Source organism: Panthera onca, chromosome B1, assembly GCF_046562875.1.
Source record: "Panthera onca isolate mPanOnc1 chromosome B1, mPanOnc1 haplotype 2, whole genome shotgun sequence".
In the NCBI taxonomy this organism is placed as follows: domain Eukaryota; kingdom Metazoa; phylum Chordata; class Mammalia; order Carnivora; family Felidae; genus Panthera; species Panthera onca.
The window spans coordinates 43952292-43971311 of record NC_138342.1 but is presented as its reverse complement, the minus strand read 5'-3'; the positions used below and the strand labels follow the sequence as shown (position 1 = coordinate 43971311).

Here is a 19020-nt window from a genome sequence, read left to right as displayed (position 1 = left end):
AAACCAGTGCTTTGAAACTCCATTCAACATGGAGTAGCAGGAGGGGCTCAGCGCTCTGTTCCTGAGGGACAAAGGAGGCTCTCTGGTGGTTGATTAGCCTCCCCATTACCCTTAGCAGTTCCGCCCCATCCTGCCTAAGTCACCAGCACAACCCAAGACTTTCAATTAAGTATACCCAACCTCTCTGAGGTGGTGTAGGGGTCACCCAGTCCAGGTGACTTATCAACCATACTTCCTCAGAGGAGTCTTGGTAAACATATTTTTCTTTATTCAGTTATGCTTCCAATGATATTTTAGTGCTCTCTGGGAGTAGAGCTGTATTCCCAAACTTCCAAGACTTCTTTCAGCTCCAGGATACACTATCTGCTTCCCTCAGAAGGAGCAGAGACATCTCCATAGATATAGAGATGGGGCTTCCTGACATCTGGCTCCTCTTGAGGCACGAGCTTAAAAGAACCCAGTCGTGAAATAGTGGAAGAAACCTGCTTCCATTTCCCTTGACGCGAGGCTACAGATAGACCTTAAATCTGGCTTCTTCCTCTTAGAAGCCAAATGGGCTGTGCCAAGCTGGAACTTGGCCTAGAGGAATGTGGAGAGGCTATCTGGACCTCATGCAACCTCTGTCCCATCTTTCTCACAAAATGGTGGTCAGGGCACAGGAAACCCAAAGGATTGAGGAATTAAGTTGGAATAGAAAGGGTGATGGCCTGGAATGTGTCCTCCCATTTCTTCATTTGGAAAATGGAAGGGTTTCGCTAATTGTTCACTGAGCGCCCTCTGGCCCTTAAGCATAAAGAAATCCTTGAGAAAATGGTTCACGGTCTTTTTAATACTTACGAGATTATTATTTCAACGGAGTTTTCATTTACTCCGGTATTTGTCTCTAGGAGAGAAACCATGTCTTATCTTATCTGACCAAAGTTAAGAGATCATGTCAAAACACCCATTAATGTCTTCGTGTTTATTTGTACCAGTTGCACGGAAGTAAATGCCACCAGTTTACGCAAATCCATCTTTCCCTCGAAGTTCCCGTCATCTCTCATTCATATCCTTGGAGGGAAAAAAAGCATCCTCTCAGCCCTGTTTTAAAGTGTTTACAGCACTTTCTCAGCTTGAAAGTGAGAGAAGTAAATATATTTCTGGTATTTTTAGTTATCTGTTGTCGATTATAATCCGACCTTTGGCCTTTGTCCCAGGACAAAGCCTGGAGAGAACAGATTCAATGACCCTGAATATTGTTGTTTTATTTTTAGAGTTCTTGATAGGAAACTATTGTTTATCCCTCTGGGTACATGAAAAAAAAACAACAGTTTGAAACAGCAAACTTGAAAAAGTCCTCTCTCACTCCCTGCTATCTTTGCCAAATTTACCTCCCTTCTGCCTCCTGGATTTGCTGGTTCCATTTGACTAAGATGGAAAAACCAACATTTTTTTGCTAAGGAGTATGATGCAAGCTAATAATACTGGGATTCAGCAACCTTGCAGAAGATACAGGCATTTTCTCTCTGCTTCTGTTTCCAGAAGCTTAACTCCCAAGTTTTCAAATGAAGATTTTTCTCACAAACTTAGAAACGCATAGTTTCTGGTGGCAATACTGATCTCTGTCCTTCTGCATCTTCCAACAGTTTCTGAAGATCTGTACAAGAACTTCCTGACCTTGGAGCATCTCATCTGTTACAGCTTCCAAGTGGCTAAGGGCATGGAGTTTTTGGCGTCACGGAAGGTAAGACTGCTCAGGGGGAAGCAAAGTGTGTCTTCAGATCACAGATTCGGAAGTAAGGTGTTCAGTGCCAGCCGCTGATGTGTGTTTCAAACTGTAATTCATCGTCCATTCCTGGGCCTATTGGAAGAGTTCTGTTGGGGAGACCCCACTTCTGCTAACTTCAGGAGGTGTAGGGATTTCATGATATCAGTTCATGTGATCAACACTTACTGAACATCTACGAAGGGCAGGCGGTCTTGTAGGTACTAAGAAGACTGTGTGAACAAACAGGCAAGATAGGAGTTCACGTCCTATCGGGTGGAGCAAACGGTGAACAATGTAAACAAGTCAAATACATAGTAGGTTGGATGGGAATAAGCACTGTGGGGAAAAATAAGCAGGAAAGGGCTATAGAGTATACAGGACTGGTATGTTTGTGTGTGCATAGGCTTCTGTGTTTGTGTACATCAATTTTAAACAAAGTGAACAAGGAAGGCTTTATAAGAACGTGACATCTGAGCAGTGACCTGGAAGAGGTGAGGGACTGAGCCTTGCAGATATCTTAGCGTAGGAGAGTGTATTTTTAATTTATTTTACATTCATCACCATCCATCAAAAAGTATTTGTTAGTGGTATAATTAGAAACCAGGAAGGACAGGCCTTAGATGTGAGCGATTAAAAAAGCTAAAATTAGAAAAGTAGGCCAAACAAAGACTGAGGTGGGGACGTGACAAGTTACAAATATTCCAAAGGTTGTAAACACCACGGATTCCAGCCTCTGGAAAGGGTAGAATGGATGGTTTTATATTAAGCAAGAAAAATTCAAATTAAGTTTCAGGAAAAGGGATCAGTTGACAAAATGCATTTGCTGCACCCTCCTGGTGGGGGAAGAAAGACTTAACGTTTTTGTTTTTGTTTCTAAATTAGAGTGAAATCTCTAACCCATTTTTCTCTGAATCTGAAAGCTTGTCACAGCTTTTCGAGCCTCCAGATCTCAGATGTTTCTGTGGGGGGAGGTCTTGTCTCCTTTTTCCCAAAGGGAAGGATTTTCCTATGGAGAAAGGCCCTTTGCCTTTCTTGGAGATTCTGATTTTATTTCACTATTTTTTTTTTAAAGGCCAGAGCCTGCCATTTGGTCAGGATATCTTTCGACTGGGAAGGGAATCATGCAAGGGACCTTTAACTTTCCTCACATCTGTCGGCTGGTTTCTTGAACACCACCTGGTTGTTAGAGTAAAAAAAGGAAGCTCTTTGGTTGGGGGAAAAGTAGGGAGGACTGCCTGTTTTTTGGAATCTCCTGTCTTGCTCAGTCATGCTTGCCAGTGTGCTTTTGAATATGCCTCTTTCATTAAAAAAAAAAATTTTTTTTAATTATCAGTTTTTGAGAGAGAGAGAGAGAGAGAGAGTGAGTGTGAGTGAGTGCACAAGTGGGGCAGGGGCAGAGAGCAAGGGAGACACAGAATCCAAAGCAGGGTCCAGGCTCTGAGTGGGTCAGCACAGAGCCCAATGTGGGGCTCAAATTCAGAATCGGGTGACCGATTGAGTCACCTAGGTGCCCCTGAATATGCCCTTTTCAGAGGGGAGTACTATACAGACTCAAGGTGTGGGTGTTCAGCAATGCCTGGCTCCCATGGTCACTCCTGCATGGACTTCAGAATCCTGTGAGCCTTTCATTCATTTATAAGTGTTCCCTGAGACTCTATTTCCTCATGAATCTACCAGGTGGAGCTAAAGTTGCTCAGTAGTAGGAGGCTACATGACGATGTGGGATATCGGGAAGGGAGAAACTGAGCAAAGGAAAAGAGGAGAGAGAAAGCAAGAGGAACTCACTTTTCTTCTTTGGTGCGCCTGAGAGCCAACTTGACCATCGAGAGGCTGAAATGTCTTTTGTAGACCTTTATGATGATTCAACAATTTGAAAACAGGATGAGCCCCACGGGGCATGGTTTATCAGAGCTGCTCAGCTTCAGTTCCATGTGGAATGGGGAAACCAACAAAGGGCACCAAACCGATGAGAGCCCCTTGTTCCTGGTTTCCGTGCATTCATTCGAAATAACTTCCATTCTAGGGCCTCCTTAGAATAACAGGTTTTAGCCGTATATGGTGCCAGGCCAAAGGGATATGTGGATGTGACCAGAAACACATTCGTAATTGTGTCCAAGAGAAGTCTATTTATGACTCCATGATCATACTATAACTTAATTATTTAATTCCAGAGTCTGGGGCTGTTTATGGAATAAGCAGATGCGTGTGTCTCAGCGAAAGTCAGACTTTTTTCCTGAAGTGTTGATGAAAGACATTAGCCCAGTGCTTGTTAATCAGTTAGTTTTCTGATGTGGATTTTTTTGAGCATGAGGTCACAACAGATGCAGAAGAGATCAGCTGTTCTGAGACCTAACACACACACGATTCTTTTTGCAGTGTATCCACAGGGACCTGGCGGCACGAAATATCCTCTTGTCGGAGAAGAACGTGGTTAAAATCTGTGACTTTGGCTTGGCCCGGGATATTTATAAAGACCCAGATTATGTCAGAAAAGGAGATGTAAGTTTCAAAGATGAACCCATTGATCTGTTAAATTGCAGGATCCAAATTCCTCTTTGCAAGCTTCAGGACCTGTGTTGGGAACAAAGGAAGTTTTTTCTTCAGATATGTGCTACGTTGGGTTCTGATTCCTTGTCTTCTACCCTCTTAGGCTCGCCTCCCTTTGAAATGGATGGCCCCAGAAACGATTTTTGACCGAGTGTACACAATTCAGAGTGATGTGTGGTCTTTTGGTGTTTTGCTCTGGGAAATATTTTCCTTAGGTAAGTCACTTCGTTTTGTCCCACCATCCATATTCCAAATAGAATGATATAAGTCAGTGGCCTGACACACACACACACACACACACACACACACACACACACACACACATATATATGATGTTCAAGAATTAGGCTGAGGGTTTTCTATAAAAGAAAATCAAATCAAATAATGTCCTATTCCTATTTTATTCTAGGTGCTTCTCCATATCCTGGAGTAAAGATTGATGAGGAATTTTGTAGGCGATTGAAAGAAGGCACTAGAATGAGGGCCCCTGATTATACCACACCAGAAATGTAAGACTTTGGAAGTGTCTTTCTATCCTTTCTTTTCTTACAAAAATTCTCCCTGCCCAGAAGACTTTTCATGATACAGACCTCTTTTATGACCCAGTCTGTGTCCTACTTCTCCCTGGAAGTCTTCCTTGATAGTCTGAAGTAGAGAGTCATCTCTTCTTGAAACAACAACCCTATATCGATACCCACCAGTTAGCTCCTATTAGATGTTGATTTATAGCATTTTCTGTGCATGATACTCCAAGTGTAGGACTCTGTGTTTTATACAGTGCGGTGTTACTGTTTAGCATCCGGGCTCATGGTGGACGTTTCATAGATGTTTACTCGTTCAAGTGTTTAGTTTCAACATCAGATGAGGAAGACGGAGGCAGTTAATGACATTAGTGTTTTGCTTCTCTAGGTACCAGACCATGCTTGACTGCTGGCATGGGGAGCCCAGTCAGAGACCCACGTTTTCTGAGTTGGTGGAACATTTGGGAAATCTCTTACAAGCTAATGCTCAGCAGGTTCGTGACCTCCACCCAAGAAGCGTATACAAGGGTTCCTCTCCTCCCTAGATCTCAGCGCCACCACTCTGTCCTCTCAGCCAATGAAAAAGGAGCCATATTCTTGCAGATCTGAGCAGCAATGATTTTTTAAAATCTATAATTTCTCTTTTAGATAGATGAGATCCTAATGAGGTCCTAATCCATAACCTGGGAGCAGACCACTCGTTCCTCCTGATGTATCTTTTTGTTGTCTTCAGATGCTCTCCTAAAGTTAAAAAAAAAAAAAAAAAATCGTTGACCCACAGAATATCAACAATGGGTGGGATTTCAAGGAATTTAATACACTGTGAAGGCAAAACTGCATCTGAACCCTGCAAAATACAAGGCATTTTTCTTAGTAAAATCCCAGGCCCCCATAACTTTCATTGGAGGATTTTAGAATTGTTAACCTTTACCATTAGAAAGTTATTTAATCTCCAGTCAATGCCTCTTACCACCAGGAATGGAAGCCAATTTCCTCCTGCTTTTCTTTTGAACAGGTAGGGAACAATGGGTCAAATCTGTTTTTATCAGTAAACCTTTTGAACGTTTAAAGGTATCAAATTGCCCTTTATTTCTTTCTCTTGATGAAATAATGTTAAATTGTGCAACCTTTTCTCAGAAGACCCATTTTCCTGCACATTTATTGCTTTTCTCTAGCCTGTCATCAGATTTTCCATTGCCTTGAAATGTAGAGGCTAAAATTGGATGATCTGCCCTTTAAAAGACCTGGCTCGCGTAGGTAGGGCTTTGTGAAGAAATGATTCCTCAGCTCTCCGTGCTTTGCCGCTACGCGTATGGCCCCAACCTGCTTTGTCTCCCTTGTAACCACAGTCCTCTATGGCTCCCTTACTCATCTTGTTTTTATATTATCTCTTTTACCGTACTTTCATATACGTGTCCCTTTCAAGTGCCCTTTTGTTTTTGACAAACCATTTTGAATGTTGTCTTAAAGTTCTACAGTCAGATATGAAAGCGACCTGCCCGCTAACCAAGAAGCCCCCTTGGCCTTTGTTTTTCATGAAAAGGCTCTTGAGGGGCTGAAGCCATAACAATAGCATCGCTGTGTTTGTTGTTTCAGGATGGCAAAGACTATATTGTTCTCCCGATATCAGAGACTTTGAGCATGGAAGAGGATTCTGGACTCTCTCTGCCTACCTCACCTGTTTCCTGTATGGAGGAAGAGGAAGTGTGTGACCCCAAATTCCATTATGACAACACAGCAGGAATCAGGTACTGTATATGGTCAACATCCCCTAGGGGAGCTGGCATGTCAAGGTTCTTTGGGGAGGGGATGGAAGGAAGGCGTTTTCTAAAGCTGCTGCACCCCACTTCCACATTTAACCTTAGCCCCAAGGCTGCTATAAAGGGAAGTGCTCCTTGAAGAGGGCCGGGGTAGGTGAGTTTCTTCCCATCTGTGGTCCACATTGCTGCCATAGCTGTTCCCTTAGAATTCTAAGCCCTGCAGCTGCAAATAGCTGGAATGCCATAGTTTGTTAATCTCCAGAAAAAGAGGCCAGTTTTATATAGACATCTGTATTTAAATTATCCCCATGTACTCTTTTATTAATGTGAATTAAACGGCTTAGGAAAGATTCAGGAAGGAAGAGTTTTATGCATATATGAAAACACACTTGTGCCTCTCTGGCTAGGGTGCAGTCTGCCAGGGGGATGTGTCCTGAATTTGACTGGACAGCACATCTTCCGAAGCCCCTCCCCAGTCTGATTTTCAGCATTTTATTTGCATAATGGGACTTCTGGGCTTATTTGAAACACATGCACTGCAGTCCTCGCCTGATTTGTAAAGGGGTTCTGAAGGCAGCTTCCTTTCTTCTCTCTCCCAGCACCTGTGCATGAGGCAAGAGTCGGTATGGTTTCTGCCATATAATAGTCAAATTGTCTTTTACTAAGCCTGGGACGTCGTGTCTTTGCTTTGTTTCTTTTCCCACTCTTTTGGGTGTTTTCTTCCTATCACTGGACCCCCTGACAGCACAGTCCAGCCTGCCCTCTTGAGTGTGCTGTGGCTGTAGGGAGGGGCGCGGAGCTCTAGGTCCGCCAGGCTGCCAGGGAGTGGGGGAGGAGGCCCCCTGGACCCCTTGACCTGTGGGATCCCACGGGGTGGCAGGAACACTGCCGGAGTGGGTAGAAGCTGACAGGCAAGCTGCCCGTTGAATCTGTGTCAAGAACTTTCAGCATTTCTCGAAGAACTTTTCCTTACATTATCGGATTTTGCTCACGGGATAACTCTCAGTGTTAGGCAAGGTAGAAACTATGATCTTTTCTTGATGTAGATGTTGAATGTGAGGATTCAACACAATTGAGGATTGCTCAGGGCAATCGCTTGGTGGAAAGAAAACTTGGTGGTTAAAGATCCAGATTTTAGAGGCAGGTAGAACTGGTTGGACCCCAAGTATGCCTCTTAGTGACCTGGCGCACATCTTCACTGGGACCCAGGTGAAGACACTGGTGTTCAAAAATTATTATTTTGAGAATTACATGGTATATTGTATTTCTAAGTGGCTGGCACTCAGAGCACTCAGTGCACGATAGCGATTAAGCAAGCTGCTTAAAATTGCATCTCCCAGACAAATCCAGTTCCTCTGATACCTGTCTGAGTCCTATTGTCTGCCACACCCAGTGGGACCCTCAGAGAGAAAAATTAATGAACTGAAAACCAGTAATTCCACTCTCATGCTTAAAAACCTTTAGTTCAAAGAGCTTGGGTGGCTCAGTCGATTAAGCGTCTGACTCTTGGTTCCAGCCCAGGTCACGATCTCACAGGTGATGGGATCGAGCCCTCTGTGCTGACAACGTGGAGAGACCGTCTGTTTCTCCCTGTCTCTCTGCCCCTCCCGCCCCCCCCCCCAAAATAAATAAACTTAAAAAACAAAACAAAACAACACCAAAACCCTCTAGTTCAAGCTTGGCTGGCCTTCTGGGGGTGGTAGTTATTCCTGCAACACCACTGCCTTCTGCCCGATCAGAAAGCCATTTGATCATCAGCCATATTCCTAGGGTTTTTTGTGACCAGGTGGAGTGAGGACCTGAGCCGGCAGCCTCTTGGCTCGCTTGGACGCTTTGCATATGGTGCCAAGAGTCGATGAAGTCATGTTGGTGTAATGGAAGTGCCGAACGCAATGCCGGATCTAAGTCAGGGCTGCTAACACTTATCCCCAGAAGCATGGACAAATGTGACACCACACTCTGAGCATAGGCCTGGCTCCGATTTTCTGTCTGTGATTTTCGAATTGGCCTTTTCCAGTCCAGTTTCTCTTTTAGCCAGCCGTAATTTGAAAAATAAAATGGAAATTGGAATCTTTTGTCTGCACCCCCTCTCAGCTGCCTCCACCTTTTTTCCTTTTGTAAAAACAAGACTCCACAGTCACGGTCGAATCATCGGGGTTAAAAGAAACCCAGAATGGAGGCATCTGCACATGGCATACCTCATGTTGAGGCTCTCTTTGGGTTCTGCTTCCCTGGGGAAGACCAGAGGTGAGGCTGGGGTGCTTCTCGGCGGGCTTGTTCTCTCTCCTTTTTCACATTTCCAGTCAGGTCGGAAAGCTGAGGAGTCTTTCTCATTCGTTTCCTCTTTATAGTTTTCAGTCTCATTGCATTATAAATAGAGCTGGACAGAGGCACTGCTGTGGGCACCGACCTCCTGATCCGTGGCCCCTTTAAATTACTTAAAAATATTTGTTCAACATTTATTTGGGGAAGAGGCTGAGAGGTGTGTGGGGGAGGGGGGAGTGGGACAGATCGCTGGTGTCTAGACTCAGCTTTGCCTCTAATTTCCCGTGTGGATCAGCTCTGGCCCCAAGTTTGCATGCCTTCTGCAAGAAAACACATATTAATTGGACTCATCTTTCTATGAGGGCAGTTTGGGGACCATCTGTGCTTGCTCCATCATTTCCCCAGGGAGTTTCACCTCCTACTCCAAGCAGCTTATCAAAGATTTCTTTTCTCTCCCAGAGAAAGGTTTTGGCACATACCATTTTTCTTCATTGTGGTTAATTGCTGGTGATGATTAAGCGCTCCTGTGGATTGATGTCTGGGACTGCCTCCTGGCTAGATGTTCCTGAATTTGGCTGTGAGATCAGATTGCTTGAAATGAAACTGTCCTTTCTCCACCTTCTGTCTGTCCGCTCCCCCGCCCTGTTCCCACCGCGTGGTCAGTGGGTGCGTGGGAGAGAGCAGTGCTGTGCACATAGTAGGTGCTCAACAAAGACTCGAGCAATCACATCCATTGTTCTTTTCTACTTTTTCCTTCCTGCTACTTTTCCAAGGGAGTCAGTGTGGAGTAGGGTAGCAAAACAAAACGAAACAATGGGCTTTAGAATCTGAAGGCCAATTTCATATCCCAATTCTAGCCATTTCCTCCCTAAGTCTCAGCTTCCTCGACTTTTTTCTAAGACAGCTGCATTTTTGCCCAAGCTTACCCTCTCTAGTTGATTCTATATCCTGAATATCTCTGGGATATGTCTACTTCTCCAAACCCTGTCGGCATCACCTTTCTTAGGCTGCCCTACTTTCTCCTAGATAATACGTGGAAAAGAGCCCCCTAATTGGTCTCATGGCCTCTGTTTTCACCTTCCTGTACCCAGAGCCATCTTTCTAAAGGGCACATCTGACTTTGTTAGTCTCAGGCTTCAAATCTTTCAGTGGCTGCTTATAACCCTCAAAATAATAATCCAGATATTTTAGTTTTGTGATTTTGGACAAGTTCCTTAACGTTTTGATGCTTCGGTTTCCTCATCTGAACTTGGCATAATAATACCCACCCCTGACAGGTACAGGTACCATTTATGAAGGTGCTATGAGGTAACAGTTGAGGAGCATTTTAGCACAGTGCCTGGCATGTGGTAGATTCTCAGTAAAGGATTCCTGGATCAGGGAATGAGCAAATGAATGATTAACTGTATGGTACCAATAGTTTTTGGCAACAGTCCGGACTGGACTCAGGAGAAGTGGGCTTTTCTCTCTCTCCTTATTTATTAGGTCCTCCTTTAGGTGGAGTTTCCTGAGGGAAGATGTCACTGGTGAACCTCATTCTCTTCTCTCCGTAAGGGGAGGAACCAGCCTCCTGGGGCAGGGGAGGGAGACTCGATTTCCATTCTCCTCCTTTGGCTCCAGCAAGTCCTCACTCCACTTGGTCACAGAAAACACAAGGAATACGTAACATGTCCAGGAGCCTGCCTGGAGGGGGTGGGCAGTATGCAGGGACGAGCGTGAGAGTGAATTTGCTGTCCCTTGCTGTGAAACAGACGGACTTCCTTTCTCTCCACTTGGGCTGTCGGTGATCTTAACAGGATCACTCAAGACTCACCCAAAGCCACATGGTAGGGAAGGAGCACCCCCAGAAAACAGGTGATATGGTGTCTGACAAGTCCCATTCTTTGAACTCCTGAAGGAAGCTGGTATCCTTTGGAATTCAAGGAGGAAAACAAGCTTTGGCTGATAGAGCGTCATTCCTTCTGAGAACATTTGCCACCCGCCTCATCAGTCCTCCAGATATCTTTGTGAGTGAGGGAGAGAAACCTATTACCAACACATTTTAGAGGCAGAGCCACCGAGGCAGAGAAATATTCACGACTTTCCCAAGTATGTGTAGTCAGTGGTAGACTTTGAAATAGACACAATATCTCATGACTCTTAAACCACACTGCCTTTTCCCAAGACCAACAATTCTGTGGGCTGAAAATAGGGGATTGTGAGACAGCCCGCCATCCCATCTACGCACTAAGCCTCAATTACATGCAGAAGGAGGAGGTTGTCTCCAGATCCCGCTGGGTTCAGTGTCCTTTCCGGAACCCAGGTGAGATTCAGTAAGATCTTCAGGTGTCTCCTCTGCCCATCTTTCACTGAATGGTTGCTCTGTGAGCGTTACCTAGAAAAACGTTTCTGGAGATGGCCAGAAAGATATGTAACACTCGGCAGTATGTTGAGAGCCCGGTGGAGGAACCTCAGGCCATCAGGAAGCCAAGCAGAAGGCAGTTGATCACTTGCTTTGCTGATGTTGTCTTTAGTCCAGCCCTGGTCCTCAGAAATATGATTCAAAGGAACGGGAGCTCATCTAGGCCCCTCACTTATATTATACTTTTAAATAGGCTTTTACAGGAAATTAAGCCTTCAGTGTGCACTAGCAGAGAAAGATTTTTGTTTTGTTTTGTGTTTCTTTTTCCAAAGGATGTTTTGAAGGTTGCTATTAAACTTGTGGTTGAAAGATAATGAACTTAGGTATCACTTTTGGTATCTGCAGCCAAATATACCACCACTAAAATATAAATATTTGTTCTTTTGCAGTCAGTATCTGCAGAACAGTAAGCGAAAGAGCCGGCCCGTGAGTGTAAAAACATTTGAAGATATCCCGTTGGAAGAACCAGAAGTAAAAGTAATCCCAGATGTAAGTACATCTTTTAAAAATAGTCTTAAAAACAATACAAAGGATGAAATGTTAGCTAGATAAATATTAGCCTAAGCGTTAGAGTCTTGGGGCCTCATTATAAGGCTGTCCTTGAGGGTATGTGTCATGGGCTCATTATGGAGGTGGCACTGATCAGCGCCCCCCTTGCTTTTTACATAAGTACAGTCCCTGGCCCACGTTTCTAGACAGTCTAGCACCATGCACAATTCCACTCAAGTGTAAATAGTATCGTTGAGAAAAGAGGGATGGAAACAGGTCTCCTCAGCTGCTTCTTCCTAAATTCTTTTCTTCCGGGCCTGGGTTTACTACTAGGAAGTGGTTGTTCTCCTTGTAGCTTGTACAGTTTCGGGCTATGATATCTTTACCTCCCCCTGTTGAACCCTGGAGAGTATTGTCTGATAGATGGGTTAAGAAATCAATTTAATTGGAGCTCCTGGGTGGCTCAGTCGGTTAAGCGTCTGACTTCGGCCCAGGTCATGGTCCCACACTTCGTGGGTTCGAGCCTCGCATCGGGCTCTGTGCTGACAGCTCAGAGCCTGGAGCCTGCTTCGGATTCTGTGTCTCCCTCTCTCCCTGCCCCGCCCCTGCTTGCACTCTGTCTCTCTGTCTCCCAAAAATAAATAAATATTAAAAAAAAAAAAAAAAGAAATCAGTTTAATTAATTGGTCAGTGTGCACACTCATCAATTGTGCCATCTCATTGTCTCTTAAAAAGGACAGCCAGACGGACAGTGGTATGGTTCTTGCATCAGAAGAGCTGAAAACCTTGGAAGACAGAACCAAATTAGCTCCATCTTTTAGGTAAGGCTCAGCCACATAGAAAAGACAAAGCTCAACAGGAATTTTTGGAAGGAACTTAGGACTTTTTGTAGAGACAGTTTTCCCTTTTTGTGTCTTTGGTAGGTAGTCAGATTTGCATCAGCTGAACCAATAAAGAACTGAAACTAATCAAACAAATAAATTACCTGGCATACCCAAAAAAGAATCTGAAATTAATTAGGGTATTTGGTCAGTTTTTATGAGAATTTATGAATACCACGGTATTTTTATATTTATATGGTCAGTGGTTTGTATGGTACTGGCTAAATAACAAAGGTCATTGGATGCAATCCATCAAATTGAGATGATGAAAATCTTTGTGGACTCTGAAGAATTTTCAAACCTGTACATAAGTGAGTGCATCTGTCTTTAGAAGTATGATGTATAAAAAATAAGCCAGTATCTGTTTGTTTGAGATACTTAAATATTATTGGGTGGCTTATTTGGCTTATTGTTATTATTGGCTAATTTGTGGGGAAAATACAAAATTTCGTGTTGAATATGATTTCCCCCATGTGGTTTTGTAGGAATTTGTAGTTGTTTTGAATAGACGTGTCTGCTTTTAACCTAACAAATAAATGAAAATCTGTGTAAAAATAGCGAGATGAAGAGCAGTTACCTGTTTGTGAATGAGCTCACTCTAGGTAAGAATAGAGAAGACTTTGATCTACTTGTAATTGAACCATTTTATAAAATGGGAATACCTACGGGTTATGAGGGATGTTCACTTAAAGAAAACAAAAATAAAATGAGCCACTGTGCAATTTTTTGTTGGCTTTAGGCCCAAGGTAAGAAATTGTTCGAGCCAATCATGTGTTTCATTCATTGATTTAAAATGTGTTTATTCAGCAGTGACTATGTGCCAGCTACGATGCCATTGTTTGAGGCATTAACCTCATTTGACTGAGGTTGGATTGAAAGAGAAATTGTGTTTCTAGTTATTTGAAATAACTTTAAACTATATATGAACATAGAGTGAATGAAATATTTTTTTGGTAGTTTTTAACACGGATAATTTGGTAAAACACGTATTCGGGGGGGAAAAGACCCGTACCTCAGAATGGTTTGAGAAAATGTAAATCCTGAAGTTTTCCGCTTTTAGGCTTTGACATGATTATGGTTTGTCGTGATGCCATGCCACTGAAAACATTCTCTCGTTGCTGCTGAGTGATCCAGGCCCCCAGTCCTTCCAAAGAATGTGGTTTTGATGAGTAAAAAGCAGTTTTTGACAGTCTGGCTTGATTGCACACACACGCTTCAACGTATTCAAGTTTAAAGTTGCTCAAGAACTTTATTAACACCGTGCACATGCCTTGTAATCCCTAATTGACAGTGTGAGGAAAGCAGAAGTGGACTTTCAGAACCTCCCAATTTCCTTTCCCATCATGAAAGAGTCCCTTTGGCTCCTATCATTGTATACAAACCTGTCAATCTGCAAGGCCATAAAAACGTTCCATTGGTTGGAGCCTTTGCATAACTCAGGAGAACTGCCTTTCATCTCCTCGCAGCCTTGAAAGACTTGGACCTGAATAAGAGGACTTATCTGAAACTACTAGCTCATGCTAGTACCTGAAAATAGACATCGTCCGAGTGAACCTGATACGCTGATTAACAAGTGGGAAAGATAGGGGTCGGTGTCTCCAGGGAGATTACAGCCCCCCCACCCCCACCCCCGGGGTCGAGAACGGGGTTAGGATGCGAGGGGCAAGGACTGCTTCTCTCCGCCAACTCATTTGGTTTCCATGTCTTCCACAGTGGACTGATGCCCAGCAAAAGCAAGGAGTCCGTGGCATCCGAAGGCTCCAACCACACGAGTGGCTACCAGTCCGGGTATCACTCCGACGACACAGACACCACTGTGTACTCCAGCGAGGAGGCAGAACTTTTAAAGCTGGTGGAGATTGGACCACAAGCTGGCAGTGCAGCCCAGATTCTCCAGCCTGACTCTGGACCCGCGTTGGGCTCTCCTCCTGTTTAAAAGGAGGCACCCACGTCCCCCACTCCTGGAAATCAAACGAGAGGTGCTGCTCAGATTTTCAAGTGTTGTTCTTTCCACCAGCAGGAAGTAGCCACATTTGATTTTCATTTCCTAAAAAAGGACCTCAGACTGCAGGGAGCCAGTCCCCTAGGCATTTCCTAAGAAGATGTTTGTGACTCAAGAATGTGTTTGTGTTTTCTCCCAGTGTTGACTTTCTGTTTATGCGTTGAGAAAGCATGTCTGATGCCTCTTATTCTGGGTCTCTCCGTGGGTTATAACAAAAGGAGTTCAAGGAGTGGCTGCATCTTTCATGAAGTGGCAGGACCTTGGCAGCTGACCCGTCTCTGTAAAACCAGAAGATAAACCAGATGATGTGAGTGCTTTAGGTGTTGAAGATGGGAAAGACCTTGAGGGCTGAGTCCGTCCGAGAAGCTCTGTTTGGGACACGTATGGGTCCTCAGCCAAGTCTTACGTGTGGGGTTTGGGTTGGCAGAAAGGAAGATGTTGGCTTGCTCTGAGAGCGGACCGGAGCTTTCAGATGCATTGTGTCGGCCCTGGTGGAGGTGGGCACAGGGTCTGTTAGGAAATGTAAAGGCTTCAGACGAGGTTACTGGTTTTAGAAGGTTGCGTGCTCTTCCCCGTTGGGCTAAATGAGAGCTCCTTGGGCTGTTTCCGACTCCTAATGAGAGTTCCTTCCGGACTCTTACGTGTCTCCTGGCCGAGCTCCAGGAAGGAAATGACGCAGCTCTGGCTCCTTGTCTCCCAGGCCGATCCTTTATTCAGAATGCCACAAAGAAAGGACATTCAGACGGAGGCTCCCTGTCGTGTGGAAGCGTTCTGACTGTATAAACCAGCTTCTGGTTTCTTCTGGATGAATACCCACCTATCTGTCCTGATGCGATATGTCTGAGCCTGAATGCAGTAGGTTCCGTATCAAGCTGTGGTGTCAAAGCTTCAGGAAGGATTTTACTCTTTTGTTCCTTCTCCCCTCCCTGACCCTTCCCTCTCTTCGCACCCCTGATCGGTCAGCATTTTAGTAATTTGGCCTCTACACTCTAGTCAAAGCTGATTTGGTTTGTTCACTCTCTGAATGACTGTTAGCCAGATTTCAAAATCATTTTATCACCAAAGGTTTAACCCCATCTCTTGTATTATTTAGGCTTCTAACACGTAAAGCTATTTCTACTGGTTTCTGCCCTTGTTCTTCCCTTTTTAAAAAAGAAAATGTATTTTTCATTTGGTATCATAGTGTGAGATGCTGGAACCATGACTGTAAAACATGCTGTGGCACATATATTTATAGTCTGTTTATGTAGAAACAAATGTAATATATTAAAACCGTATATTATATATGAGGAACTTTGTACTATTCACATTTTATATCAGTATTATGTAGCATAACAAAGGCCATAATGCTTTCAGCAATAGATGCCATTTTATTAAAAAAAAAAAAAAAAAAAAACTGAAAAACTCCAATGAGTCCCTTTGCAAGGTTGTGTTTCTGTTCTTCTCATTTTGCTCACTTCTAAAGTGGAGGAGGGGGCGTCAGAGATAGTTGCCATGTGGTTTTTCATTTTTGCTTGTTTCCTTATTCTGATAAAGGATATTTTCATAAAGTAGTTTATATTTTTGAAACCAATAAATGTATTCTCAGTAAAAAAAAATAACACAACAGTGTAATATGATCGCAGCTATTTGGAGGGAAAGCACTTCTGCCTTTACCCCTTCCTCTTTCATTGCACAAATAATTCACGCACATGTGAACTCTCATTATATTCTGAGCATTTTTGAGATTCTTAAAACATGGATGGAGAGATATGTTCTAAGCACTCTAACAGTATTTGTGGCCTTCCAGTAAACCCTGTGCCTGTCACTAAAGCCAACCATGAACATCAGAGAGTGAGAGATCCTGAGACAGGTGGCCAGACCCAGGCACTGGCGGGAAGTGTGGAGCCTATTTGTCGTTTTCAATGGTGTTTTACTCTATACTTAAAGTGTCAGGACATCAGACCCAATGCCGCCATTTTGAGTGATTATTTTACCTGAATTCGTTGTGTGATTATCTAAAGATCACTGGCATCCATGAGTGTCCCTACTCTTTGAGGTATTTTTTAATACAAGAGTTGTAATGTTTAGATAGTCAAATACACCTATCATTTTTTGTGGCTTCTGGGTTTTTTAATCTTAGTGCAGAAGTTTTTCTCAATGCTAAAATAAGTTCTCAATGTTCTCCTATCACACTTATGTCCATGTGGCATTCATTTTTGTATATGGAGTGAAGAATCTAGCTCTGTTTTCTTCAAGCGGTCATCAATCATGGCAGGACCACATTAAATATACCTCTTGATTAAATAACCTCTTTTCCTCCATGGTTGGGGAAATACACGTTGTACCATTTTCAAACCCTATCATCTCATGGAGGCATTCTGTACAGCTTTATGATGGAGAAGAGGATGGCCATGGGTGTCTGTGACTCCCGGGGCAGAGCTTACAGATGTGGGCTGTTGACCGGGATTAGTGGGTTAGGGCCTCTGAAAGACTTTGTTTCACTATCCATCAGGCCTGACCTCGTCTTTCCCGTTAAGACAGTGTCATCCAGTAAAGGAATGGAAGAAGAGTCTAGGCAGTTCAAGATAGAGACGACCTCATAGGAAAAGAGAATTTTCTTCATTTTAGGAAAAAAAGAGATTCTGTTTCTCATAAGCAGCCCCTGGCACTGTCTCCAATGCCTGGAATTTGGATTCAGCTGAAACTTCACACTTTATAAAGAAATGCTTTCAGCACCTCAGGCAGAATGATTAGGAGGTGAGGTTTGGCGCTCTCCTTCCTCTCTCCTCTGTCTTTCCGAGACCCTTGTTCTCAGCTCCTTTTCTCTCCTCATTTGCCCCTGTATTTAAGGGAACCTTGTGGCCTTTTAAAGTGCTTCCTTCATGGTCTTATTTTCAGAGCTTGAATTGGAGACATTTGGTGTATTTTAGGTACGGCTCCGTCCCCACTTGGCTCCTGGCCCCTCTCCTTCTCTCCCTTTTCTTGCTTTGTTCTTCTGCCTCCTTTCAAACTCCTTTGGCCCTTCACCTTCTGTTTCTCTCTTTCCACTAACCTTCCTCTGCTCTGCTCCCTCCGGCTCCACCCCCTGCAGCCTTTCTCTTACATCATGGCAGGACAGAGAGAGCTGTGGGGGATTTAAGTTCATTACCCCACTAAGTTTTCCTATGAAGGCACATTCCTTTGTCTTCTTCAATGAAAGAAAAGAAGAAAAGTAAAAGTCCCAAACCCACAACTTCGTAGTTAACCCTATTTTCCTGTTTCCCCCAGCAAGTCTTTTTACCTCTCGCTCACGTATCAGTCTCCAAGATGATACAATGTAGGCAAACCCAGAAAACTAAAGCCTTTGAGAGACTGGCTTTTCAGATACATCTTTGCACATTTGCATGCCCTTTTCCTGTAGGGGCAGTAGGCGTATAACGTCTATGCTTTCTCCCATATGTAGTAAGCACTGCTCAAAGGGGGTTCTAATCTGTTTTTATAACATTGTATTTTCTTTTTCTTTCCTCTCTTTTTTTAAAATTTAAATTCAAGTTATTTAACATGCAGTGCAGTCTTGGCTTCAGGAGTAGAACCCGGTGATTCATCTCTTACATATGACACCCAGTGCTCATCCTGAAAAGTGCCCTTCTTAATGCCCATCACCCATTTAACCCACCTCCCACCCCCTACCGCCTTCCAGCAACCCTGAGTTTGTTCTCAGTATTTAAGAGTCTCTTATATGATTTCACTCATATGTGGAATTTGAGAAATATAACAGATGAACATAGGGAAGGAAAGGAAAAATAAGACAAAAACAGAGAGGGAGGGAAACATTGCATTTTCTACATGAATTTCTTCCACATAAGGGCTTATACGTAAGTGAAAATCTGGGCAGTCCTTTTTTTTAAAAATTTTTTAATGTTTATTTAATTTTGAGAGAGAGAGGAACAGAGTGGGAGCGGGGGAGGGGCAGAGAAAGAGAGAGAGAGAGAGAGAGAGAGAGAGACATAATCCAAAGCAATTTCTAGGCTCTGAGCTGTCAGCACAGAGCCCAAAGCGGGTCTTGAACTCATGAACTGTGAGATCATGACCTGAGCCGAAGTCGAGTGCTTAACTGACAGCCACCCAGGCACCCCTGGGCAGTCTTTTTGAAAGCAGTTTTAAGTCCAGTTGTTTTGGAATATGTTACAGAACTCTCTTAGGTGATAAAGAAATTAAAAAAGGCAAAAAAAAAAAAAAGTCATTTACTCTGGGTTTGGTGAGAATACAGAGAAGTGGAAGAATCTAGGAGGAGGACCCAGAGAGAAATCAACAGCCAGGATGGCCAGAAGCTCTGGAGCGACCCTAGTAGAACATACCAGTCCCAGCAGAGGTCTGCTCAGAGATAAGGGCTCTGAGTTAGAAAAAAGTAGTCTAGGGACGACCACGGAGAAGGCAACTATTACG

The 19020-nt window shown here is 43.7% G+C and overlaps 1 protein-coding gene across 1 annotated transcript in view; it reads left to right on the top strand.

The window, feature by feature from the left end:
* The window catches only part of KDR (kinase insert domain receptor), a 46733-nt gene extending 30523 nt beyond the window's left edge, over positions 1 to 16210 (top strand). Inside the window, exons 22-30 of the mRNA XM_060654992.3 lie at positions 1626 to 1723; positions 4124 to 4246; positions 4398 to 4509; positions 4704 to 4803; positions 5204 to 5309; positions 6412 to 6563; positions 11631 to 11730; positions 12466 to 12551; positions 14325 to 16210. Of these exons, the coding sequence (XP_060510975.1) occupies positions 1626 to 1723; positions 4124 to 4246; positions 4398 to 4509; positions 4704 to 4803; positions 5204 to 5309; positions 6412 to 6563; positions 11631 to 11730; positions 12466 to 12551; positions 14325 to 14547 (1100 nt within the window). The 3' untranslated portion in view covers positions 14548 to 16210. The remainder of the gene's footprint in view (positions 1 to 1625; positions 1724 to 4123; positions 4247 to 4397; positions 4510 to 4703; positions 4804 to 5203; positions 5310 to 6411; positions 6564 to 11630; positions 11731 to 12465; positions 12552 to 14324) is intronic.
* The last annotated feature ends 2810 nt before the right edge of the window (positions 16211 to 19020 follow it).